The sequence below is a fragment of the Cupressus sempervirens genome, chromosome 10 (assembly GCF_028749045.1).
Source record: "Cupressus sempervirens isolate cs-2001-9-10 chromosome 10, ASM2874904v1, whole genome shotgun sequence".
Classification (NCBI taxonomy): domain Eukaryota; kingdom Viridiplantae; phylum Streptophyta; class Pinopsida; order Cupressales; family Cupressaceae; genus Cupressus; species Cupressus sempervirens.
In genome coordinates, this window is record NC_143127.1 from 721,562,532 (window position 1) to 721,590,006 (window position 27,475).

The following is a 27,475-nucleotide window of genomic DNA, read 5'->3' on the forward strand; positions in this document are numbered from 1 at the left end:
TCTCCTGTTCTCCATAGTCTCGTAGCCCTTTGATGACGATATTTGCTGCTTTCTCATTTATTTCTTTTTCCTCTTTAATCTGTCTCTGAACTTTTTTTTCTATGTTGTCAATAGGAGTGTTTGCTGGCCCCTTTACTATGTTAGCCCATGATCTAACTTCTTCGATTTGTTTTCTAAGTTGGTTCTCTTTTATTTCGATATTGGCCATGGCATCTTGTATATTCTTCATTTGTGGGTTTTTGTCTTCTTCTGTAGCCTCTCCTTCTCCCGTAGTACTTGCTGTTGTCCTCTTTTCCTCTACTTCTTTCTTTAACGATATTAATTCATACTCTCCTTTTTCCATATTAAATTGCAGTTTTTGAATTTGTTCTCTAAGTGACTTGACCTCCGTTGCCAGCTTCCAGTTATCCTCAGTAACTCTTTTCATTGTGATACTTTCTATTTGGCTCCTCTCTTCAAGTGCCCACACTGTTTCCTTCATAGCTACCAAATCATTCACAAAGATGTCTGGATACCACGTCATAGGTGTCCTTGTGGGGCTGTAATTATTTGGCAGCCCATCCTCCACCGTGTCTATCACCTAAGAATTATCTATCTTCCCTTTACTGTTAATATCTCTGATATTATCAAACCGCTTAATTGTTTCAGAGATTTCAGTCGGCCTCAGACTTTGTTCCCCCTCCCTTGCGCTGTCTGGGGTTTGTGGAATCGGTTTCGGAAGTAAAGCTGCTAACTTTCCTCTTTTTGCATTTTTAAACTTTTGTATCTTTCTCCGCCTAATTATTCTTTTATATTGTTTGGCATTCACATAGATGTAGTTTCCTCTTGTGGGTGGTCCGCTGGCTTTTGAGAAGCTCAGAGTGTTTGTGGGTAAATTACCATTTGTCCCTCCAAGATTCAATGGACTCGTGTGTCCGGCTGAGGGTCCTGGAAGAATGAGGAAGCTCCCTTGATTCCACTTGATGATGCTGCTGTGCATTAAACTATCCCCGTATGTCAGGACCAAGCTACTGTTACCAGAGATGTCATTGTGTTTCGTAGCTTCTTCCAGACTTGTTTGTTGTTCTGCTGTTACGGGTGCCTGACTATCTGATTCTCTGCCACCCTGTTACTATCAGATCCTGTGTGAGAATGAAGGAGAGCACTATATGTATACTTCACTTCATCTATATGAGGTTCATTACCCTAAAGAAGACTATAAGGACCAGCATGAAGACAACCATGATAACTCTGATTTTTATGACAACAATTGTATATCTTCACAATGCCACGTGGATAGAGATGAATCAAGTGAAAATAATTCAGATTTTTCATTTGACGATGAGTTTTTCATTAATGTAGAGAGTGATTTTGCTGACGGTATTCATAGTGATATGGGATCCTGGTATTTATAGGTAGATGGGTTGCATTCTTATTTCACAGTTACCAATCGAATTTGTAGAGCAACTTGTATAATGATATGGGATCCTGATAGTGATTGCTTGAGGGCAAGCAATCTTGAGGGAGAATTGTAATGTCTCCTTTTTGGGACATTAGGAATTCTAAAGTCAATTCATAAATATTAAACTTGGCTTATTGGATCGTAATGCAAATTTATAAAATGGGTCAATTTAATATTATAAAGTGTGTTAAAGGTTGCAAAGAAGAAAAAGACTAAAGGACAAGAGAAGGAAGCTGAAGGTATTTGAGCATAATAAGAGAAAAGCTTCATTCATTTGGGCATGCTTGGATTTGAATATTGTTTTTGAGATATTTCTGTGTGAGATTTCGAAAGCTTTAGCTTCTTTTTAGGATCTGAGGACGGAAACCCTTAGGTTCTCCTTGGTGAATCGGACGCAAACCTGGTTCAGCTTTGAGGTGGATTTGAGACGGGGTTCACACTTTGCATATAGGGTCTTTCCTAGTTTTTTAATTTGAGAGTGATACTGTTTTTAAGATTGGATATTTGGTGTTCGTTATTGTGTTGCTAATGTATGATGCAATAACATATTTTGAAGAATTTATATGAGCTTTATTGGTCATGTTATTGTATTGCTGAATATTATAATACAATAGAAATTTTTGAGATTTCTGTTTGAGCATTTGTTGTTTATTTGATGGTCAAATTTGAAGTTTATTGCATAAGCGATGTGTTTGCATTCTGCAAAATTAATTGGGGGTTTATTGGGAGAGAATATCTGTCGGGGATATTTCACTGTCAAATCTTCTGTGAATTGAATAGTTTTCTCTTCTCACTAAATTAGTACAAACATGTCTCCAAACTCGGCAATTGTGAGTTTCCAACACCCATATGAAGCTTTTTGGTCTCATTTTGTGCATTGTAAGCCTTATCAGGGATGTGCCAAAAGTTGGGCCTGCTCACTTTCTCTTACTGTTGGGTGCATTGTGTCAAAACTACCACTTTCGGGCAGTCATAACTAACCCTGTTGGTTACGAAATTGCCCTAATGGTAACAATACTGTTGCAGTTGATTTAGGCATTTGTTGTTGACAATTGACACTTTCAACTTTCATAAAACAGTGAGGATTTACACTATTCAAAAACTTAGAAAAAAATTTAATTCTTATTCTTTACATCTCTTTGGGTCCTTTTGGATCAAACCTGTTTGCATAGATAGGCTTTTGGTCTCATGAAAGTTTGCTGACTGAACCATTGAGGAAAGAATTCCCTCACTCTTTCCTTGGAGCATCACCAACCTTGCTTGATTGTCTGTCTCGAGTCCTAGTTTGCTAAGACTATTGGATTTCCCTTTTGGTCTCTTTATTTCTGTTGCAGCACTACAGTCTTACAAAGAACTACTTGTTTTTTAGAAACCAAGTCTTCCAACAAAGGTGGCACCAAGTCTTCTTGTTCATCCAACATGGATGCCTCATACAACTAGAGGTATTCACAAGTGACGCCTGAATGGAATCTTATGAAAGAAGGTAGGTACAATTTGATGCCACTGTAATAACCCCAACCGGTTATAACTTCATCAAACACCAAATTCTTTTATAATTTAGTTGTTTGACATTTTGTCAAACACTTTGTAAACAAGCTTTGATACCACTGTAATAACGCCAACCGGTTATAATTTCATCAAACACCAAATTCTTTTATAATTCAGTTGTTTGACATTTCGTCAAACACTTTGTAAGCAAGCTTTCATACCACTGTAATAACCCCTGGTAGTTATAGCTCAAACAAACACTGATTCTTTCTTTACAATTTAATGGTTTGACATTACGTCAAACACTTAGCAAGGACTCAACTATGATATCTAGAATGTATTTGTTTTAATTATTTTTCCCTAATACTGTCTATATGAAAACAAATATATTCCAAGAAAGGAATTACAATGCACTATGTTTCTTCACTTGTTAACATGAATCAGAATTCCATTTCAGATTGGTGATAGACCAGCAAATTACTAAAACATAGTTGCATTTACCACATCAGATTCACCAGCAATCAATATATCAGAAAATTACAAGAACCTGGAAATGAAATCGCTCCTTATATAGTTGCAATGGTAATAGTTACCAGCTGTAACCTTTGCAAATTAAACATTTGATTCCCAGATATGAAACACAAACCCAAATAACTGATCACAGATCCTTAATTAACCACTGTAGGCCCTTATTGTTGTCCACCTTGCATTCAACAGGGTTCTGCAATAAATTGCAGGCTCAAGAAATCTAATCACAAGCCTTTGATATCACTCACAGGCCTTAGAGATTGCAACGCAGGCTGTCAAAATTGTATCACAGCCTCTCTAAAATGAACACACCCCTGTACATGAAAAATTGCTGCCTTGGAATGTAACAACAGCTCCAAATCAAATTCCCAAAATGCAGATCGAAAGGTAATTAAATCTCCTTCAGCAAGCTAGTTGCTTCTCGGTCACAGTAGACATAGTATGAGAAGTCTTTTCAATTTAGATTGAAATTAAATCAATACCACTTTACCTCAGCAGTGGATTGATCACAAACTCAGTCTCAAACCCTTATACTTCAGGAAGGGCACATAAAATTAGAACATTAGGAAAGTCACAAAGACAATAAGCCAATGAGATAATCAAATATCAAATGCTTTACTCATCAAATGGGCTCATATTTATAATCTCCAAATGACACAAAATTTCCCAAATGAACTTCACTCAAGAAGCTTCCCACACACAACATTAAAATATAATAAAGTGCCATTATAATCTAATTTATTAATTGCTCTTGGCTCCGAAAATGACTTTTTCCACCATAACTTAATATTTTGACATGTAAGGCCATTGTTTCTTGTTTGCACAATTTAAAATTGTTCATCCCAGTTCCAACGAACTATGATACTGAGGTGACCAACAAACAACACCAACAAAAATAGCAACCTCAGTGTATTTAGATGAATAATAATAATAATTCACCCATCTTGCGAAAAAAGTTGAAGAAGCATCAGAATTGAAATCTGATAACACTAAAGTGATCCTGATGATGAAAGATGATGAATGAACTTGATGGGGTGACTTACTATAAAAAGATGCTCCATCCAAGATTCTTGGAGCTCAAACCAGAAGCTTGAATTAAAAACTGAGAGCATTGCCCAACTCCTCTAACTCAACTAAGCTCATTGGAACCAATAGATTGACTTACTATAAATAGTAAGTCTCTCAAATGGAGCTAAAACACACCATAGGCTGCTAGAAAGCCTATAACTACACAACCGAGACCCTCAAATCCCACTGTCAGCTCACAAGGGTCGCAATGGTGAACTGACCTGGCCAATTGCAGGAACTTGCTAAAAATGGGGACATTACATGCATTCTCTTCAATTGTGTGCAAGATGTTAAGTGGTCCATACCTCAAAGGTTTGGTCTTCTTAGCGTGTCCTTTTAATCACTATGTGACTAGGGACAGCTGCACCTTGTCTTCCTCTTTGAGATGATGCTACACATGGTGCTGATCATGTCTTATTTTGTACCAATTGATACTTCTCCAATTCCTCTTTTATCTTGCATTTGATTTGGTGTGCCTTTTCAATAAACTTCTTTTCTTTTGCCACTTGTGAATCCAATCTTTCTTGTTCATCTTGTTCTAGATCAAAAAAATGGAATAGCTTTCAATTCTTATTTTACATCTTTTGAGATCCTCACGGATCAAATAAATGTGTGGATTACTAATTCTAGTTGTTAAATGATTGTTGATTGTATTAGACATCCAAAAGTGTGGTATATGAAACATATTATAGCAAACTTGTTTTGATATAAGGATTCATGGAATTAATGTATAAATAGTCAAACATGCATGTGTAAGATGAGTGTTTTTGAGTCGAATAAAGAGAACAAATATTTTTGAATTACCATTAAAAAATGACCACATCATGTGAATGAGATTTCAAAATCCAGCAAGCAATAATATATCTCACCTAAGAGAGCCATTTTTTAATCTATGAAAGCAATTTATATTCTAGGATGAAAGGAATTGTAATCATCTATTTGTACACAACCTTCAAGGATTTAAAAGTTCATTGCTAATTGATCTGATTATGAAAACTCGAGCATTTAATTTTACGATGTTATTCTACCACTTTGGGTTTTCATGCACTTCCAAATGCATCTCAAGCTCTTGCTACACAATTGTACCGTGCACAGTGCCCTAATGATCCTCACTGTTTTATGCTATCCAACCTTTACGGATAAAAAATAGGTGCAAGTCTTTAATGACAGTTTTATATACATATTCTGAAAAAGATCTATTCTAGCTGTTGGTGGAAACTAACACTACATTGTTTAAGATCAAACTGCAGAATAAAACAACTATAAATTGTTGCTGTCCCCTCAAGCTATTTTTTTAAAGGAACTGCACTAAAAAGAGCATCTTTGTAGGTGTTGAAGATTATGAACTTAGTCCTACTAAGGTTGACAGCGAAGTAGGGAAACTCACAAAGTGAGCAAGAGATTAGTCAATGTGAATCGCCAAGAAAGAGAGAGAAGGATTTATTAGCAAGTAAATTTGAGGGGACAAATTTGGGTTTTTGCAACAGTTTGTGGCACAAAGTCACTCTTCTATTTGAAGGGAGACTCCCTTTATTCCAGATTTGTACAGAAACATTCAGATACTTACAATTATATATGTGTAGTATATACATATGATCTGTCTATAAATTTACCAATAAAAACTATATAATATAATTTTGTGAATATTAAGCGAATTTTTATAATAAATTAAATCATAATACATAGTACATACACATAATTTTATAAATGTTTTATTTTCTTAAGCAAATTTATATTAAATATACAGTAAGGGATCCAAAAGGGCAAGGAATTTTATGTATTGATAGGAGAAACATGGATATGGCTGGACTTGGCAAGAGAATGGTTGAGGAGAATAATAAAGCACTCTACCTCCTTTCTCAACCACCAAAGAGAGACAGCCCTTGGAAAAAATGACAGGACTCACTTTATTCACTAGCTTTTGCATATATCTGAATGTTTGACCATTTATAAGTGTATTGGTGGGATGACACTGTCACAGTTGGCGAGAGCCAAATAGCCTTGCATGTTATGCAACCTTGCCATTCATCCCCTCAGATTGTTTCTGTTGGCAGTGTAGATTTTTGTGTCCCTGAGCCATGCAAAGAAGTGTGTGACAATGATAGAGAGAGGGAACATGTTGGAGTTGTTGTGGTCTAGAAATTCAATGTCACAGTTACTGTTTGGAGTGTTAATGAAGTTGCTTCATGTGTTGGCTGTAGTTCTTAAATTGCTGTCCACCACATGGCATTGGGATAATGTAGTTGTGTTGGACACCACATAATTTTAAGGCCGTTTGAACATCATTGCTTCTTTTGTTATTACCTTAATTGCTTTTTCGGCCTTCCTTTCTTTTCTTTTTTTTCGGTTGAGAATCTACAAACTTTGGGCATATGTAATCTTGAAATAGGCCTTTATTCAAGCTCGGAGCCATTTAAGTTGGGCACAATCCCTATTAATAGAAAATTCAATTACATAGGCTAGCTTGATCTTCTTGACATTGGCCTTTAGAATTCAGTAGAGATAATGAATGTATCTATTGAGGATTTCTTAGTGTGTTGACAACAAACATTTGAAAAATTATGATGCTTTAGTTAGTTAAGAACTATGTCTCACTAATATTGGTACTTTTTCTTAGGACATTATGCTATACTTTTATGGTTCATTTCTTATGTTTATTAATAATATGCATTGTAGAGGGAACGGATATGTATTCTAGGTGGTGGTTTTGGAGGCCTCTATACTGCTTTACGTTTGGAATCCCTTTTGTGGCCTTCTGATAAGAGACCTCAGGTAATGAATATCTTTTGATGAAATGTAAGAGATTACTGGTATAAATTTGCATTGTCTCATGCAATATTTTGTTTAAATTCAAGTATAGATTATGAAATATATATTTTAAAGCAAATTTATTCTATCGGCTTTATTTATTTCTAACAATTTTCAAGATAAGATTTTACCCTGTATTATATTGTTGCTCTATTTTTTGTGAGATAACTTATGTAAATGTTGAGGAAGGAGGGATCAGTTTGACAACTTTTATGTGTTTATCTATAATTTATAGAAATCAACTGCAGTTTGTTCCAAAGAAATTTGGGGCCAAAATAACTCGTTTAAATTAATAAGTACTTTGGAATCATGCATTGACAAGTTTCAATGGTATTGTAGAGTTATATAGTTTTCCTAAAGTAGACAATGAGAATTTGAAACATTAAGTTTGTTGAGTACAACTGTAAGTAACTGAGGACAAGGTTATACGCAAGTCAAAATAATGGAATTAGGGCTTCACTATTTTAGGAAATATTAAACTAAATGTGACCCTCTCACAAATATCACTTAGAGCTTGATTAAAATTTAATACACCATTATTTTTGATAGGTTTTTTTCGATTTGTTGGATGCATATTTAAAACATAACTTGGTATGAAACAGAATTTTCAAAGGTACAACTTGCATTAATAAATAAAGAGAATAATACTAGTATCAAATAAAACTCACAAGCTAGAAACGCTTTCAGATTTATCATAAAATGTAGACAATAAAATATGACTGATATTATCAATACATATATATGACCGAATGGCACTAAATTGGAAATACAAGTATACCCAGATGGTCTGAATATTCACAGGCTTGACTTTTGCCCCGTAGCAGCAAACTAATGCCCTAAACTTTGACATCACACCTTCAAATCAACTCCTCTGGTCTGCAAAATGAATGCACCTCTGATATCAAATCCTAGATGTCCCCTTTAGGAGCAAACACATTCTTCAGGGCTGGATGTCTAGCCTCCTGTCATGACCCTGTGATAATTTGCTTTCAGAGATACGGTTGGAATGACAGACTGTTTATTGCAGTTTACAAATAATTGCTTAGGAAGAGATTGCCACAATTATTCACATTATCGATGGAGGGAAGAATAATTTGTTAAAGGGTGATTACCTCTGTCCAAACTCTGACCCCAGTTTCCAAGGACCATGTGTTGAAGTGGTAACCCATATGGAAGAGACATCTCCTTCGGGTGGTGGCAAAAGACATGTCCTTATGTTCTCTCCTGAAGGATATAAATGGACATTACTATCATTGGTAAAGGGCGAAGAAGTAGTAGAGCATCATAAAAAACATAAAGGATATAATGGCAGAATATACATATATATTAATCTGCAGACCCAAGACTTGTCTTTGGTATTCTTGTATCTGATGCAGGAGCATCCAATGTGTTAGGGCAATCCCTTATCACCCAAAATATGTCTAGTGATTGTTTCTGTTTGATATTTTTGCATTTCTGGATACCCATGTGGGCAATTTAAAGATTCCGACTCTTAGATTTCCACTGCTACTTTTCTGGGTCAGTCTTTTAGGTACACGTGAAAATGTTTGGCACACATGAAAATGTAGGAAAATGAGCTATTTTGTAGGATGGCATAAATATAAAGAACTAGAGGGTGGGAGTTCAGGGTAAGGTGGTAATTGAAATATCAAGCATGTTAGATTTCTTGAGGATTGCTGTAAATGTAATAGTACTGCCTTCTTCGGTATGTATTTTCCAAATGCATTGATCTCTTTGTATGAGGAATGAATCAAGAAGAGACATGTCCCTTCATGGGACATGAATAGAGGGACATGCCTATTCATTAAGAAAATTAATATAATAGCAAACTTAAGTGTGTGTATATATACATATATCATTTTAATTATATTAACTTGATCTCACAGGTTTATCGTACTAAAGCTACCAAAATATCAACACTCCCTCTTAGCTAGGGAGGATAAACATATGATAATATATTAACTCAATGTAATATATGAATAACTTTGATCAGAAGATATTCAACATTTTGATATCTCATTTGATATCATGAGTCTTGGTCTCCCATAATATCAACGATATTCACCAAATACTCTGAGTAATGGTCTTCAGAGTATCAACACTTGAAACTCACCATGTACTCAATAAGGTAATGGTCTACAGAATATCAACATATGATATTCACCATTTTGATATCATATTTGAGTATTGGTCTACAGAATATCAATATAAGATATTTACCAAATACTCTTTGAGTAGTGGTCTCCAGAATGAGATGCAAGATATTCACCAAGTACTGTGAGTAATGGCCTCTAGAATATCAAGTCGTATGATATTCACCATGTACTCTATGTAATGGCCTCTAGAACATCAAATTTGCATAACATTCACCATATACTCAAAATTGTTTATAAGGTATGTGCACACGCATTCTCATAATGCTTACCATATAAACATCCACAATGAAAAAGTATAATCTATTATGATCTACATAGACATTGTAAGATATCCATCATAATAGAAAAAAATAAGTTATTGTAAGATTGTCACCTTTCAATAACTTTTACAAATACAAGTGATAATCATTTGGAAGTCGTCACTTCCTTATGATGTACACAGGAGGTAGGCCCATTAAAATCACATAGTCATGGGGTATACTCATGAATTGCAGTCCTCTTGATTGCTACAATTTATTGATCACTGGAGAATCCATCTCAACGTGGTTTACTTCCTTTGAATCAATATGTTTGAGATTATAGAAGGTTGACTGAACCATATTCTCTATCTGCTCCCTCTCTTTCAAGGTTGCCTCTAATGAAATGTCAAGCTCCCTCCAAATCTCAATCTCCCTCTTCTTGTAGTAACATTCTCAGAGAAAAAAAATCAAGGCACATAGCTCGTATAGAAATATGAATAAGAGATTATTCTCAAGGATAATAATTCTGCATAATAATATAAGATCATCTCAATATAATATAGATAAATCTATATGCTTTGAATATATAAGCATATCTTCCATTTTCTATATGTATATACTATGATCTATATTTTCAATATAATATTTCCTTCATTAATATCTGATATAAAAATCTAAGATAACCAATTTCATTTATATTCATAACAAATTATTTAGAAAATATATTTTACTTTATTTACAAATATAAACACCATATATTTTCCATTATACTATCTCATATAATATAACTAAGGAATAATTATTAATGATGACACATCACTTAAATAATATTCTAAAGATCCAATAATGGAAGGAATATACATATACTTAGCTCCAATATCACTCTGTGAGTTCTTTGTTACGTATGTAATGCTAGGAGTAGCAAGTTTCCTTATATATGAAGCCTGATGACATCAGATGACTTCTTTTTTTAGGAAGGCAGAGTGGGGAGGTACACAGCAGGTGCTAAATGTTGCTCCATCTTTGAACACATGTAACTCCTTCAGAATGCTCAGGGCTAGCATGTGAGTCGAAGAGAGTATGTATTTCTCCATTTCCCCCTTCTGACACTCCTAATCCCAACATTCCTTGAAGTTTGATATTTACCAATTAACATCAAGTTAAACATCGTGATTAAATTCCCATTAAAACTGTAGTGTGTCAAATTAGTTACTGTGTGTACGGAGACACTTGTTAGATGTGATGGAATTCTCTTGATGCCTATGAGGAATAGCCTCTATCTCTCTAATGTTGCTTGTTTCCTTTGTAACGGTTGTTGTATTTACATTAACCGAGAAAGCCACTACTTCCTTGTCAAGAACCCTTGATTTCTTTACATTTCTATTTGTCAACGGTACGATGAACTTCATTACTTCCTTATGCAGTTAAATTCATTGTGTCAACCATATATGAGCATTATGTCTAGAAGATGTCTCTCTGTCCCTATATGTCCTTTCCAACAAGAGAATGGTGCCAACACACCCGACTGAACTTGTTCGACAAAAGAACAATGCACACCCCGATGTAACTCTTGCCACTACAATTTTCCCTTATGTCCACTTGAACTCAGTGCTTCCCTTAAATAATGCACACGCCTTTTCTGAAAGCGAGGCCAAAATGAAAGATAGGTGTCCTCATAGATATCTTGCTAGTTGGGTTCCAATCTTCACCAAAGATGGTGCCCATATGGAAAACAATCAACCCTGTTCAAAATGGAATAGGTCACATGGTTCAAAACTAGCATCCCTGCCTTGTCTGCAATCTTTCTTGCCACTGACATGAATTCACACGATCTGAATTCAGTGCGAACATATTTTTCAGCCTAAGAGTCCCACACATGGCTATGAGTAGTGAAGACAAGGGAACACCGTAGTGGTTCATTGTGAATATCATCAAATGTTCATACGGGTTCGGAAAACATTGACACAATCTTTCATTGTACATCAGACTTGGCAGGGGCAATGTATCTTCTATTTAAAACACCCACCAATCTTGCTACCATCTTTTGTATCTTTTGAAGATTTGTATCACATTAGATTCCTTGTGGATCATTGCCTCCCGATCCATCTCTGAGCAATGTACTAAGCCAGATTGATGTTCAATGCTTGCCTACACGCCAAATAGTTGTTAATTTCATTATTCCATGCTTTTTACCACAACTCTTTTTGATCATTTTACATTTGAACTTGGCTTTGATACCATGTTAGATTTCTTGAGGATTACTGTAAATGTAATAGTACTGCCTTCTTCAGTATGTATTTTCCAAATGCATTGATCTCTTTGTATGAGGAATAAATCAAGAAGAGACATGTCCCTTCATGGGACATGAATAGAGGGACATGCCTATTCATTAGGAAAATTAATATAATAGCAAACTTAAGTGTGTGTGTGTGTGTGTGTGTGTATATCATTTTAATTATATTAACTTGATCTCATTGGTTTATCTTACTAAAGCTACCAAAACATCAACAAAGCACTTTGGAAAAAGAATTAGGTCGAATTTTTTCACCGTTTGAAAGTTTTGCAACCCTTCAGAGTCAGATTCGCAGCACTAAACGGTCTCGTACGGCCCCAAAAGTTGGGGGACGACCTTTGGTGGTCCATAGTGTTGTAGAGTACTTAGAGAGCTTTGTGACGGACTAAGCGGTTCATCAATCGGAGTCTTGGATTAAAAGTTATGCTTCCCAAGAGTTGGAACACTTTTTCTGGAGCTATTTTGCACTTACTTCTAATTTGAGTTCTAGATCTTCTATTTTGGCCTCCCGACCGTCAAATTTCATAATGTAAATTTCATTTTTGGCCCTAACCCAAAAATAGGCTATTTAACGTTCATCCTTGTAGTGAAAAGGCAAATTTTCGAGGGTTTTGGGAGAAGGTATTGTGAGAAGGGCTTTTCTCTAGAATATGACAATATTGTAGTCCATAAGGCATATAGTTGGGTCTTCTTAGACTGTAATGCATGTAATAACTTCTAATTTCAGATAATAGCAATTTCCTTTTCTATTGTATTCATTTGTGTCTTGAGTTGTGCCCTCATCAAGTGGTATTAGAGCAGGAGTTCTCGAGTGCGTAGATAGATTGCCGATTGTGAGGTACTTTGCACTAGGACTGTGGTTGTGGGTTGTGAGATAAGTGTGAAAATGCCTCCACGAAGAAATCGTGGTGGAAGAGCAGGTGTTATAGGAGAGGGTTTTAGAGCCCTTCAAGGGCAAGTGGAAGCCTTGCAAGAACAACTGCGAAGAGGGAATGATATATGAAGAAGAGGGGAAGAAGTTCAAGAGCAAATAGGGATTTGGAGGCTGATAGGTTTTGAGGGTTATTTCCAGAATTTGAAAAAACCCAAAATTGAAGTGTCCACATTTGTGGAAACCTTAATCCACAAGAGTTAATTGTTTGGATCAATCATATGGAGGAATATTTTAAGTATGAAGATGTAGAAGATCCTGAGGGGGTCAAGTTTGTAAAGGCCAAATTGAAGGGTCATGCCAAAATTTGGTGGCGGGAGGTTTAACTAGAGAGGAATTGAAGAGGCAAGGAGAAGATAACAAGATGGGAATGGATAGTGGACAAATTGAAGAAACAATTCATTCCGATCAACTATGAGCTTGATTTGTTGAAGGAGAGGCAAAGGTTGAAGTAGGTGGGAAAATTCATCCAAGAATATACAAAGTAGTTCTACCGAGTCCTCCTCAGGACAGGTCATGCGAAAGCCAATAAGGAGAAGGTTGCCTGTTACCTTAATGGGTTAAGGCCAAGCATTCAGGAGGAGCTAAGTTTGGTTAAAATGACCAACATTGAAGAGGCATACTAGTTTGCCTTGAGAATTGAGGAGAAGCTAAACAAGATGTTTGAAGGAAATCAAAGAGGGCGAGGCCAAGGAGGAAGGGGTGGTGGTAGGTCCTTTGGAAGTCAAATGAAGACTAGAGGAAAAATGAAGATGTGGGTACCAAGTAAAATTAGAGGAATGAGGGCTTCAACTATTCCTGTGAGTAAAACAATAGAGACCAAAGAGGTAGAGGAAGAGGAAGGCTTGGACAAGAAACATGGAGAGGCGGTTTCAAAGGAACTTGTTTCCATTGTGATGAAGAAGGCAATTGAGCCGATGAATGTCATTAATGCTAAGGAAGGACAGATAGGAGAGCTGAAGGCCAGACGAGAGTGGCACATGCGGATGAAGAAGCCATGTCTAAGCACTCAGATGATGCAAAAAGGGGAGAAGCTTTTGTTGTTAGGAGAACTCTGATAAAGAAAGAGTAGTTAGATCAGAGGAAGAGTCTATTTCGTACTCGGTGCAAATATGTGGATAAATGTTGTGATGTGATTATTGACCACAGGAGCAGTGACAATTTGGTATCAGAGGATATTAGGGTAAACTTTAAGAAACCCCCCTCTAGAAAAAGATATAAATTATTGGCGAATCTTTCATTATTTTGAAAAACCAAATTATTTTTATCAGCAAATATCTCAATTTTTTAATTTTAAATATTATTTACATTGGTGATTATTTTGGAATCATAATTTTTGAGTAGAAAATATTGGCGAATCTCAATAATAATAGGAAGTTCGCTAATCGTCATGGAATATTACAAATCAAAATTGAACATGTTTTATCTCATGGAAATTATGAGGATAATTACATTATGTTTTAAATCAATAGTGAAAACTAAATATTGGTAATATATCCCTAAAGTAACTAATAATTATGATAATTATTGGTGAATTAATTTTAATTTATTTGATAATATATATCATTTAGGTGAATCAAATCTAATCATGTATCGAAAATTGTGGCGAATCTTTGAGTTCAAAATAAACTATTGAGCGATTTTAAATATTTTAGAACTAAATTTAATAAAAATGTGGCAATTTAGGTTGCATTAAATCTTAAATTATTAGCCAAATTACTAGCAAAAAATTTCTAAAATTCACAAAATTACAAATATTCACCACTAAAAAATACCCTAGAGGATATGGTCACAAAGTTAAAGCTCAAGAGAGATGGATGCATGTCATTTGTTGTTGGGAAGGTTGTGGCAATTTGATAGGCGCTCTAGTCATGATGGTTGTGTAATCGTCTATTCTCTAACAAAGGATGGAGTTCATCACAAGCGGAAACCCCTAATGAAGGAAGAAGCAAAGGTTTGTAGTAGTGCTAGGGTATGTCTTGTTAATGGGAGGAAGTTTCTAGATCGTATGAAACATCAACACTTGTGTTTTGCTTTAAATCCTAGAGTGGATAAAGAAGGTAGTAGGGAAGTTCTAGTTGAGGTTCCAGGCTTTTTGAATGAGTTTCAGGACATCATATCTAATAATGTCCTTGACGGTTACCGCCAGTAAGGCTAGCCAGTCATCAAATAGACTTAGTCCCTAAAGCCAGTTTGCCTAACAAGACTACTCATAGGATGACTCTTGAGACTGAGGAGTTGAATAGACAAGTTTAGGAATTGTTAAGGAAGGGTTTGATTAGGGAGAGCGTGAGTCCATTTATGATATCCGCACAACTGACACCAAAGAAGGTGGAGAGTGGAGGATGTGTACGAACTCTAGTGCCATAAAGAAGATAATTACCAAATACATATTTCCCCTATCAAGGATGGATGATCTATGGACTGCTTGAGTGAAGCTCAGTGCTTCATGAGGATAGACCTCAAAAGTGGGTATCACTAGATTCAGATCAAAGAGAGTGATGAATGGAAGACTGCATTTAAGACTAGGAAAAGTCTGTATGAGTGGTTAGTCATGCCCTTTGGTGGGCTAACCAATGCACAAAGCACGTTCATGTGACTCATGAATGAGGTACTGAAGAAATTAATGGGAAAATTTGTTATTGTGTATTTAGATGATATTTTGATTTTCAGTAAGGCACTAGATGAGCATTTAATGCATAGCTATAGAGTATTTGAGAAGCTAAGGGAGGAGAATCTTTTGATTAATTTGAAGAAGTGTAGCTTTCTGAAGAGGGAATTAGTCTACTTGGGTTTTGTTGTCTCACTTGATGGTCTCAAGATGGACCCAGAGAAAGTGAAGGACAAACTAGAATGACCTACCCCTAGGTTTGTTACTGAGGTAAGGTCTTTCTATGGTTGGCTAGTTTTTATAGGAAGTTCATTAGAAACTTAGTAGTATTTGTGCACCCCTAACAGAGACAATGAGGTATAAGAACAAGAAGAGGTTGATAGATTGATTCAAATATCAAAATGAACTTATACTAGTGGATCTAGAAAACAAATGCATTTGCCCATTGAATTAGTTGTAGCCTCCAAACATTCATTCTTGCCTATATCAAAAGTGTAAGATGAAGTACAATTACCACCTAGGAAAGAGGTCTATTGAACAAGGCATTTAAAATGGAGGCAAGAGACATTTCTGAATGAAAAATTGGATGTTTATGCCAATGGTCTTCCTTTCAACTTTGTGAGATCACCAAATTGGAAGGAAATGGTATTGACAATCAGTAGTGCATTGATTTGTTTCACAAGACCTAGGTGTTTACACCAAAAAGAGAGGAATACTGTAGAGACCTCGCTTCAACAAATTAGAGATTCTTGGATTGATTTGGGTGTTTCTTTTGTTTTTGATGGATGGAAAGATACCAAAAATTGTCCATCAATTAATGTTATTTTAGTGTCCCCCAAAGGAGTAATGATTTTAAAGGTGGTTGATTGTGAAGGGGAAGTGAAAGATGCATAATTCATTTCCATAATTCTCATTGAGTCCATAGAGATGGTGGCTAGTGAGAATGTGGTCCAAGTAATCATTGACAATGCAAAAAATTGTAGGGGTGCAAGTGTTTTGGTTGAGGGTTGTTATAAGCACGTTTTTTGGACACCATGCATTGTACACCCCTCAACTTGGTGATGCAACAAATTGGCACTCAAATAGAGTGGATGAAACAAAAATATGAAGAAGGGTAGATTTAGATGTTTGTGACAAACCACCAAATGTCACAATCAATATTCAAAACGTTCTCGAAATTGGAGTTGTTGAAGGTATTACTAAATTTAATTAAATTTTCTAATTTTAATAAATTTTGTCATGTTCATTTATCAAATTGTATATAGATTTGCTTAATATATATTGACATATTGTTATTAACTTAGATTGCTAAGACCTGATTTGCATCTCATACTATTGTTATGAGACGACTTCTCAAGGTGCAAGAGGCATTGAGGCAAATTGTTATTTCCGACCAATGGGGTGTATTCTATGCATTACACTTAGACAGGGCCTAAAAGGTCAAGACATTGGTCTTGGATGGCTTGTGTGCATTATGTATTGGAATTCACTGACCTTGTCATGTCTATGCTCCGATTAGCTGACACAAATGCACCTTGTTTGGGGGATGTCTATGATGACGTGGACACAATGTAAAAAGTGCAATACAAAACATAAGAATCATCCCATAAAATGTGGAATCAATGACTCTACATCGTTGGGAAAATATGACCACCCCATTGCACCTCCTTGTATATCCAAGGTGCTATAGCAAGAAAGTACTCTCTATGATAGGAAGATTTGCACCATATAGAGATAAAGAAGTTGCTAATGGGTGCAAGTGAACATTTGATAAACTCTTCCTAGATGAAGAAGTGTAGAAACAAGTCAGGAGAGAATTAGGCTTGTTTGCCTTAGGAAAAAGTCATATTCCAAAAAATAATTAATGACCAGTATGACATGGAATCTGTCTCATGGTGCTACCTCAATGGTTAACCATTTTTCATTTTTCCAACCTCTTGCAATTAAGATCCTCTCACATGTAAGTTATCTTTTTTTGAACATTTGTATTCTACAATTTAGTACTTAACATTCTTTAATTTACTTCGTATTTTTATTCTTAATTTCATGAAAACTAACCGGGTTGCAAGTTCTTTTGCTACTAAACAGAATTGGAGTACATACTCCTTTCCCCACTCAGTGAGGCATAACTGGTTGGGTTCAGAAAAAGATGAAGACTTGGTTTATATTCATACCAACTTACATTTTTTATCATGTAAGAATTCAGACTACAAGGATGGGCCAGTGAAGCATTGGGATGCAACCCTTGAGTGTGCCAACTTGGATGCAACCATTGAAGATCTTATTAGACTCGTTACAACTTATGAGGATGATGATTACATACTGACACATGGTGCATATAGTGCAAGTGGAACTGCCTTGGGTTCAAAATTAAAATGATCCTAAACTTGCAAAAGATGAAGATGATGATGAATTTTTGATAATTCTTATGATTTTGATTGATGAGTCATGAACTACATTTTGTAATTGTAATGATTTTTTGATTTGCATTGGAATTGTGAGTTAGACATATATGATGTGGTTAATTTGAATATATGTGAACTATCAATTAACATTTAATATGTATCTTTGGCATTGATCAATGATGTAGCATTATACTATCAAATGATTTAATTTTGTATATTTCTTGCATATTTTTGTATATATATATGAATATATATGAATGTACCCAATGCACCTAGAACCCTAATTTTTTTCACGTATCTGCTTACTAGGTTTTTGTACCCTGCATCCACATCTGGATTCAAATTGGTAAATTAGCATAGTATCATTAGATGTCAACATAATATTGGGTGTTCTCTGGAAATACTCTCTAGGATGCTTCATGTTTGATCTTCCTAACTTGAAAATTTGTTTTTGATATAAGGACAATAAATCACTTTGGAAGGGTTATCCAATGGTTCCCCAAAACTAGTTTTCTGCTTAGTTATCGATTCATGAAACAAATCCAATTCGGGCACTTGAATCGGATCCGTCGACTCATGATGTCTTTTTCCCCCAATTATGATTCGTGGAGGATTTGTGTGTGCGTGCATATATATATGCATGCGCACACACACACACACACACACAGAGAGAGAGAGAGAGAGAGAGAGAGAGAGAGAGAGAGAGAGAGAGAGAGAGAGAGAGAGAGAGAGAGAGAGAGAGAGAGAGATACATAATTCTAAAACTAAATCATTTCTTAGTATGAATCTGTGATTCTGGTATGAATCTATGGATCAAAGTAGTTATGATTATAAGAAAATAATCAGAAAAAAACAAAAAGAAAATAGAACAAATAGCAAAATAAAAATAAAAATTGGAAGAATCTAGACGAATCTGAATTCGGTTCTGGATCCGGCCTCTAGGGCACAAATCCAGTAACTAAGGTTTTTTGCAAAAGAATGGAAAGAATCTTTAGGTGTTGGCAAGGAGGGTGGGGTGCTCAATGAATGATCCTAGATAAGAACTCCACCCATGGAAAAACATTTGATCACCACACCATAGTGACACCCTTGTAAATTCAATTAAGAAATTTAGAAAAATAATAATAAAGAACTATTAGAAATAGGACATATTCAATCCATTTCTAGTCCTTTTGCATTGTCCATGGTGCTAGTTAAGAAAATAAGACTTTACCATGAAAATGTGCATAGACTATACAACTTTGTACAAGAAAACCATGAAGAACCAATATTTATATGAAGAATAGATAACTTGATTGACAAAGTTCATGGTGTAATCATCCACAAATGGTCATCTAGACTATGAGCCCCCTTCCTAGCATTTTGCATAATTTATTATCACTTATTCTTTGATCAAATCCTCAAAAGTCTATTTATTCGGTTATTACCTATGGTTTGACCACTTTATCCTAAGTCTTTTATTTAATTGAAAGAACTTGCTCCCTTTTAATTAAATAAAATATCCAAGTCCCACTTATCCTAAGCGTGCACATGAAAATACATTATTCCTATTTTTAAAATAAAAGAAAAGACTTTTTTGTCTCACATGAGGGGGACACTTTTCTATGTGAGAGGAATCTTTATTTTCAAAATAGCTTTAATTCTCCTCCACATCTTTTGCCTGTTAAAGTCAACTGTTGATCTTACTTAGGTGAGATTCTTGTGCACATGGATCTCTCAAGCTCATTCACCACCCTTGATTTTGCCTGTTAATCTCTATTGTCCATTTTTCTTTAAAGGAGCTTCTCTCCTCACTCTCTCATCTTCTTGTTCACTTATGCTAATGTTATGCTCCAAGTTTTCTTGGTGACTTTGGAGCATTTGAAACACTCATCTTGCATTCACTTTGCATTCATTTAGTTTACTTGCATTGTAGTTTCATGGCATTCTTAGCTTAGTTTCCTTTATGCTCTAGCATAGAACACATAGCTTAAAGGTAGGCTTTGTAATACTTTCATTTTGGTTATTTATCTTGCATTTGCATCTCTCATTTAGTTTGCATCTTGCATTTCATCTCATCTTTGATTCTTGGATACTAGCATACTTGCACTTGTCTTTGAGTCTCTCGTTCTATGGTGCACCTTGCAAGGGTTGCATAGCTAGGTTCATTTGAGAGCCACCATCTCATAGCTCTTGCACGTTATAGATAGAGATCTCGAAGTCGCCATTCAAAGTTCCTAATCTATTGGATCCCTTGGATAGAATGTCTTAGAGAAGTGTACTATTTTTTGGTATACATTTTTTGGCGCCCACCGTGGGGTTGGACATCATTGTTTAGCTCCATTTTGCTCTTTTTCGTCGCTTTTGGCATTTGCAGGTTTGGGTTCTGGTTTTGCAGATAGAAATATCATATGAAACTTTCTCTGTGATTGTAGGATTCTTTTTGGGAAGGGATAAGATACAGAGCCGATTTAACTATTGTATTGGTATTATGTATTTTGTTGTACTGTAGTTTGATAAAGTAGCGTATTGCTTGATATAGAGTATCGTATTGGGAAGAAGTATCGCTCGGCATATTGGGAAGTATCGTACAATACTAGAACAACCAATACTATCATTTTGCATGTTTTAGTTGCCCAATCCGGCTTTTAGATTTTATTTTTCATTTCTAGGCTTTCATATTTCGGTTTATAGGTTTTCTAATAGGTCCTAACAATGGTTTTGCAGGGTTGTTTTCAGTTTTCACTAATCATTTTGATGCCCTAAACCTTGTTTGTTTTGTAAGGGCCTCTCTTGCTTGCTAAGGAAAATTGCAAAATAAAAAAGGGCTATTAACATTGTTGTAGGGCTGCCCAAGCAAAAAGAAAAGAAAAAAGTTTTTGTCTTCATTTCATTTCATGTATGACATGTACTAGTTGTTCATTTTCATAGGCATATAAAACCAATTACTAAGGGTTCTTTGTTGGTAGGAAAGTATGCTCTTCACTTCTTAGGTGAATCAAAAATCTTTACCCTTCATTGAATCAATAAAGTGGGTGGTATATTCTACTCTTTAGTGGTCTTGATTTAATTGCTTGGTGTGTTTGGGGGAAGCATTGGGAAATAGGAGAGTATGCTCTTCACCTTCTTGGTGAATCCGAAATCTTGACCTCCTTGGTGTGGATCTATTTTGTTACTCTCACTAGTGAAATATTACCTTCAGAGGGCCTACTATTGGTGGAACGATACCAATAGGAACAACCCAAAGTGGGAACAAGCAAAATCCAGCTAACCTGACCCACTATAATCAAAACCTCTTGACAATGGTGAAAGCCCTAGGGGACATAACACTTGACTTCACTTGGTAAGATTACTTGTGGGATTGTGACCATGAGGAAATCACTAGGTGGGTATGCTTAAGGTACTCTTATGGCTACAAGGCCTATTTTTAAGTCTCGTATCAAGTTCAAGAGGGGTGTTATGAATGAAACTCTTACTAGACAATGATTTAGTGGCCACCCATTTTAGCTCTTCAATATCTTGGTGCAAGGATCGATTCTAGTGGACTACCCAGATCACCCCAAGATTTTACACTCACCATATGTGTTCCTTTAGATGTGGGTAACCCATCTATGACAAAGCCAATATCTATTGTGGGCAACCACTTTGTGTGAGGCGAGAGAGCATCAAGTGTGGGCCAAGGTATTGAGTGATGAACCATGTCCTTTAGGTAGATATTGCTTTAATGTGTCTTTGAATCTGCTAGACTCGTGGAAATCATTTGAACATACATATAACGGTAGTCTTCGTAGGACTTTTCGCTTTCAAACCTCACAAGTGTTTGTATTGGCACAATTGTTTTGTCCCTTGTTCAATTGTTTGAAGACGTGTGTTTGTATACCAAATTGCTCTCAAAATTGCCACTTTGGTGTTAAAAGCTGGAACAAACCATGCTACAACAATCACATTGCATAAAGTGGTCAAAATTTCAGTTGAAACATGTCTTTTTAGGCACAGTCTCTAAAATTGTCTCTGTTGGTCAACTGTCATACTACCTTATTGAAAAATATCGTACGATACTTTTGGACTTTGAAAAGTTATCATTCTATCATTTAAATTCTATCGTACTACTATACTGAGGTCTATCGTACTGTCATAAAAAAACTGTCATAATGGCCTGAACTATTGCATTGCTTCCTGCAAACTGTCGTATGAAACTATTTGTTGTCTCTCTGTCATACTGCTTTCTGGATTTTGTCATCTGGACTCTGCATTGGCTTCGTTTGATCATGATTATGCTCTTAGCTGATTTAGGGGTGTCCATACTTGATCACATTGTGTCCTTGGTATGAAATTTACATGTTTGGCTCTGTCTTAGGTTGAAAACGATCATCTTGGCTCCTTAGGTACCTACTTGACTCAAAGGATTGTTCACTTGTCATCTCCACTCATTTTTACCTACTTTGCTATTTGGCTTCTTGCCTAGCTCCCGACTCGAGTCACTAGCATCCTAAGCTGCTTGGACACTTTTGACAAGTCACTCTCATTGCTACCTCTTTTGACAATTGAACATCCTGATCTTTTAAGTTTGGACTCTAAGCGCTTTGTGTTATCTTCCTAAGCTAAAAACTAGCTATTACATGCTGGTTACAACTAGGCTTCAATTTGGTCAAGGAAGTTGTCCTTTTAGCTTTGAACAGTTAACTTCTCCAAATAGGCATCCATGCAAGCAACCTCCTGAGTATGAGCCTATCTTTGACAATGTAGAGGAAGACAAATCTGCCACTTGGTACAATCCTCTTGGTCACTTTGGTAGCTGCTTTGATACACCACTTAATACTCCTAGGGCTGAAAAATGGTGTGTCTTTCACAATGAATCAAGAAGAGAGAAACCGACGCTTAGATAGCTTTTTGCATTTAGACGTGAACAAATCGAAAGAGAGAAGAAAGGCTCATACATATGAGGAAAACAATGCTTACAACAATAATGCTCAAGGTTTTGGGATCCCCTTTGTGAATTATGCGAACTTTGGAAACTATGGCAACAACACCCCTCCAAGGACTCCAAGGTCTCATATTGAGGGTTATGTATCCCCACCTAGACGTTCCCAACATGGGAGTGAGGTAGACAGTAAAGTTTCTAGCAATGACCTCATAAATTTCCAACAAGATGACTACCTTCTTTAATGTCCCCATTTTCAGCAGGTTCCTGCAGTTGGCTTGGTTAGTTCACCATTGCAACTCTTGTGAGATGACAGTGGGATTTGAGGATCTCAGTTGTGGGGTTATAGGCTTTCCAACAGACTATGGTGTGTTTTGGCTTCGTTTGAGGGACTTATTATTTATAGTAAGTCAAACTGTTGGTTTCGATAAACTCAATTCACTTAGAAGAGTTGAGTGATGCTCTTAGTTTTTATTTTGGGCTTCAAGAATCTTGGAGAGCATTTATTTATAGTAATTCACCTTGTCAGGTTTATTCATTGTCTTTTGTTATTAGGATCACTCTAGTGTTGTTAGATTTTGATTCTGATGCTTCTACAGTTGTTTTCGCAAGATGGGTGAATTATTATTTTTATTCATTTAAATATCCTGAGGTTGCCATTTCTGTTGGTTTTGTATGTTGGTCACCTCAGTATCATAGCTCATTGGAACTGAGTTGAAAAGTTTTGAATCGTGGGCAAGAGAAACAGTGGCCTTGTGTGTTAGAATATTATGTTGTGGTGTAAAATGTCATTTTTGGAGCCAAGGGCAATTAATAAAGTATATTATAATGACACTTTATTTTATAATGTTGTGTGGAGGAAGCTTCTTAAGTGGAGTTCATTTGGGAAACTTGTGCCATTTGGAGGTTATAAATATGAGCCTATTTGATGAGAAAAACATCCAATTAGTTGATTATCTTATTTTCTTTTGTTGTTTTGGTGACACTTTTGAGGCTCTAATTTTGTGCCCTTGCTGAAGTATAAGGGTTTGAGATTTACAACTGAAGTATTGTAGATTCAATTTCTGAGAATTATTCCAAGATTGTTTGGCAAATCGTGTTGAGGTATACAATTTGTCATTTCTTTTATTGTATTGATTGTTGCTAAGGAGAAGTTTAATTTTTCTTGTCGCTGGAGGTTGTTCTAGAATTTGTGAAGGGATTCACTAGAATTGTTATATCAAATTGTGTGCTGGTTAATTTGGAGTTGGTATTGTTATATCAAACTGTTGGAATTGTCATATCTGTAGTTGCATTTATTCGTTGAAGAATTCTTTTGCTATTGATAGTCTTCATTTAGTAGGGTTTGAAGGCATGTTTTACGTTTAAGTTCATGGATTCTAACTTCTAATTTTTTCTAGGTATTGTTGATTTAGATAATAGGGGATATTTTATCAACTAGGTTGTTGGTATTTTGTAAAAATACTCAGTATCTAAGTTAATATTAAAATCTGGAATTTTCAGTTGTATATTCCCTATGTAATATCCAATTATTTGAGTTGAAATTATTATAGCAATATCTTCTATTTTGTAGCTATATTGTTGTATCAAAAATTGCAAAACCTCAAAAACACAAAAAAGAAATCAATTCTTCAGCACATATTGCTTGAGAGTCAATAGGGCTCATTACACCTTCAATGGCTCATGCTTAAGGCTTTAGAACAAAAAGGTGACCAATGCTTTGCATACTTGACTTCTAGAGGATGGAAGCTACCCCATGACTTTGATGTCCAAAGGATCATTCAAAAGAGAGAACCTAACGAAAATGAGATCTTGAGGATAGAAGTCCATGACTTATAAAATAAGTTTGCATGCATGGAAAAGGAAAAGGAAAAGACTAAATCTTCATTTATTCAAATTATATGCGTGCTCCCTTTTGACAAAGGCCTTTACATGATGCCTTTTCCAAGGGATGTGGAAATTCCTAAATATGATAAGTACGATGGCAATAGGGATCCACATGATGACGTTAGAAAATTCTATGCGCTTAGTATGGACTTTATGCATGACGACACATACCTCACAAGGCTTTTTTGAAGAAGTTTGAATGGATAAGCCATGGAGTGGTTTACAAAAATTTCTCAAGTCCTTTGATGAGCTTATGCAAAGATTCATTCTGCATTATTCTTACAACATACATCATCCCGTTATTATGCTAGATTTATGCAACATTAAACAAAAACAAGGGGACATTTTCTCACATATTTGCAAAGATGGAGAAAACTGCATGCTAGATATACCCTAGACAAATCCTTGAAAATGAGAAAATCAATATCTTTGTTAGCACTCTTGTACCTAAGTTACATTATGATCATAGAAAACAAGCGTTCCTCCCTTTTAATGATATGATTGAGAATGCTTATTGCATAGAGGACGTTGCCGTTAAGAATGGGGAAATGGTCTTAAACAAGGATAAAATTAATGGCAATGGAAATGGTAAGGACAAAGGAAAACCTTGGAATAAAAATAAGTATGTTGTTAATGATAGGGTAGTTGATGTTCCTAAAACTGAGGAGCCCATTTTCAACTTAGCTAATGCTATCCTAGCTACCAAACAACAAGAGGCTACAAGGTTCTCTATAGTTCTTTTCTCTTGCTTGTTTCCAGAACTCTGCTGTTGTATAGGTTTCGGGTCCTTTAAAACCTGCTTTTACTTAATCAAAACAAGAGGCTACAAGGACCAATAATTCCAACAAGCCTAAGTTTACATGACCATGTAAGCCTAAGTGTACTATTACTCCTTTGGTTGATTCCTATGATGTGATCCTAAAGACATTGCTTGCTAATAAGATCATTACGCTGCTAGACAACTCAAGACCTTATGATTTCGCTATTAAGCCTCCTTGGTGGAGAGGATCACTTTTGCATCTATCATAGGAACAAAGGTCACGACACTAATCATTGTCTTAAGCTCAAACATGTTATACAAGATCTTATTGATGAAGGAAAGGTTGATATTGACAGGATAGTTAAGAACTCCGATCGTAAGGCTTTCAAGGAACCTCTCCTTATGTATGAGTAAGGGGGAGACATCAAATGCAAACAAGAAAAACCATGAGGCTAAGATCAATTACACATATAAAAATGCCAATAATGTTATACACATGCTTGAACCTGTTGATGATAGCGTTTACATAATGGGGCATAAGTATGATGAGGAGCCTAACTATGACACAAATGACGAAACACATACGGTTATCTTAAGAGTCGTTGGTCCCACCTCTTCTTCTTATGGTGAAAGACTAAAGGCTGTTACTAGGAGTCAACCCAAGGTTTTCCTTAAGGTTGCAAATACTACCAAACAAACTCATGCCAAACAAGTGCAATCCTCCTCTAAGAAAACAACTACCACTGCTAAGTCCACTTATGACCTTTTGAACCAATTGCAATGCACCCCTGCACAAATTTCTATTTTTGAGTTGTTAGAGTTATCCCTTTGCACAAGGAGATATTGGAAAAAGCATTACGATCGGCTAGTGTCCCTATTGACATTGATGCGGATAGGTTCCAAGCTATGGTAAATCACATTTCCACTCCGTATTACCTGACATTTTTAGAAGAAGATGACAAAGCGCTTAGCCATCCACATAACTTTGCACTCCATATTGAAGTTCAAATCTACCGTACCTGAGTCAGGCGCTTGTTGATAGACAATTGTGCGGGGTTAAATATCATTTCCTTCAATGTTGTGCAACAATTGGATCTCTTCGAATTTTCTATTGACCCTAGAAGAAAGATCACTATCAAAGCTTACGATGAAATTGAGAGCTCTTCCAAAGGTCTAATTGTGCTACCTATTTGAGTGGGTCCTATAGAGAAAGATGTGGTCTTCCAAGTTCTTGACAACCCACTTGCATATAACATTTTGTTAGGAAGGCCTTGGATACATGAATTCAAGCTGTCCCATCTACCTATCACCAATGTATCAAGTTTCCCTTCAATGGTACTGAAGTCTCTATTCCTAGAGATAATGCTATGTTGATAAACATGCTTACTGCTGTTGAGTCCTTAGTTCCAAATAATATGAAACTGTTTGACAATATGAAACCTTCATCTTCAACTATGACTATCTATGACACTTTTGTTCAATCCTCAGTTCCCTTAGAAGATGAAAAGGAAGATCAAGTTGTTAGAGATTGGATTTATAGGAAAGAAGAGACATCTGAGGAGGTTACGCTCACAACCTCCTATCTCTCCTAAGAGAGATGGAAAAACCTATGAATTCCTTAGGAAGATGGGATATTCAAGTTATGGACCTTTGTTTGACAGTAAACAAGTTCTCACTGAATCCGTGAGTCAAACCAAAGGACGTAAAAGCAAAGACACTATTGGTTTGGGCTATGATGCTAATGTCAATCCACCCATCTATGATGAGGAACCTTTCATTGCTAGTGGTTCAAAAATTGAGATTCAACCTTTTGCTACCACCACTCTTGAAGATGAGGATTTGGTACCTTTTGCTTCCATTCTTTGGGGAGAAGATGAACCAAATAGTGATCATAGTGTTGAGTCTTCCACTTCTAGACAACTTGAGTTTGATGAGTTAGACGTAGAGGATCCAAACAGAG

The 27,475-nt window shown here is 35.9% G+C and overlaps 1 protein-coding gene across 3 annotated transcripts in view; it reads left to right on the plus strand.

Moving 5' to 3' along the window:
• NDC1 (NAD(P)H dehydrogenase C1) overlaps window positions 1-27,475 on the plus strand; it is a 247,301-nt gene that overhangs the window by 48,243 nt on the left and 171,583 nt on the right. For all 3 annotated transcript variants that reach the window (XM_089804470.1, XM_089804472.1, XM_089804471.1), the window contains one exon: window positions 7,202-7,297. In XM_089804470.1, coding sequence (XP_089660596.1) covers window positions 7,202-7,297 — 96 coding nt within the window. The remainder of the gene's footprint in view (window positions 1-7,201; window positions 7,298-27,475) is intronic.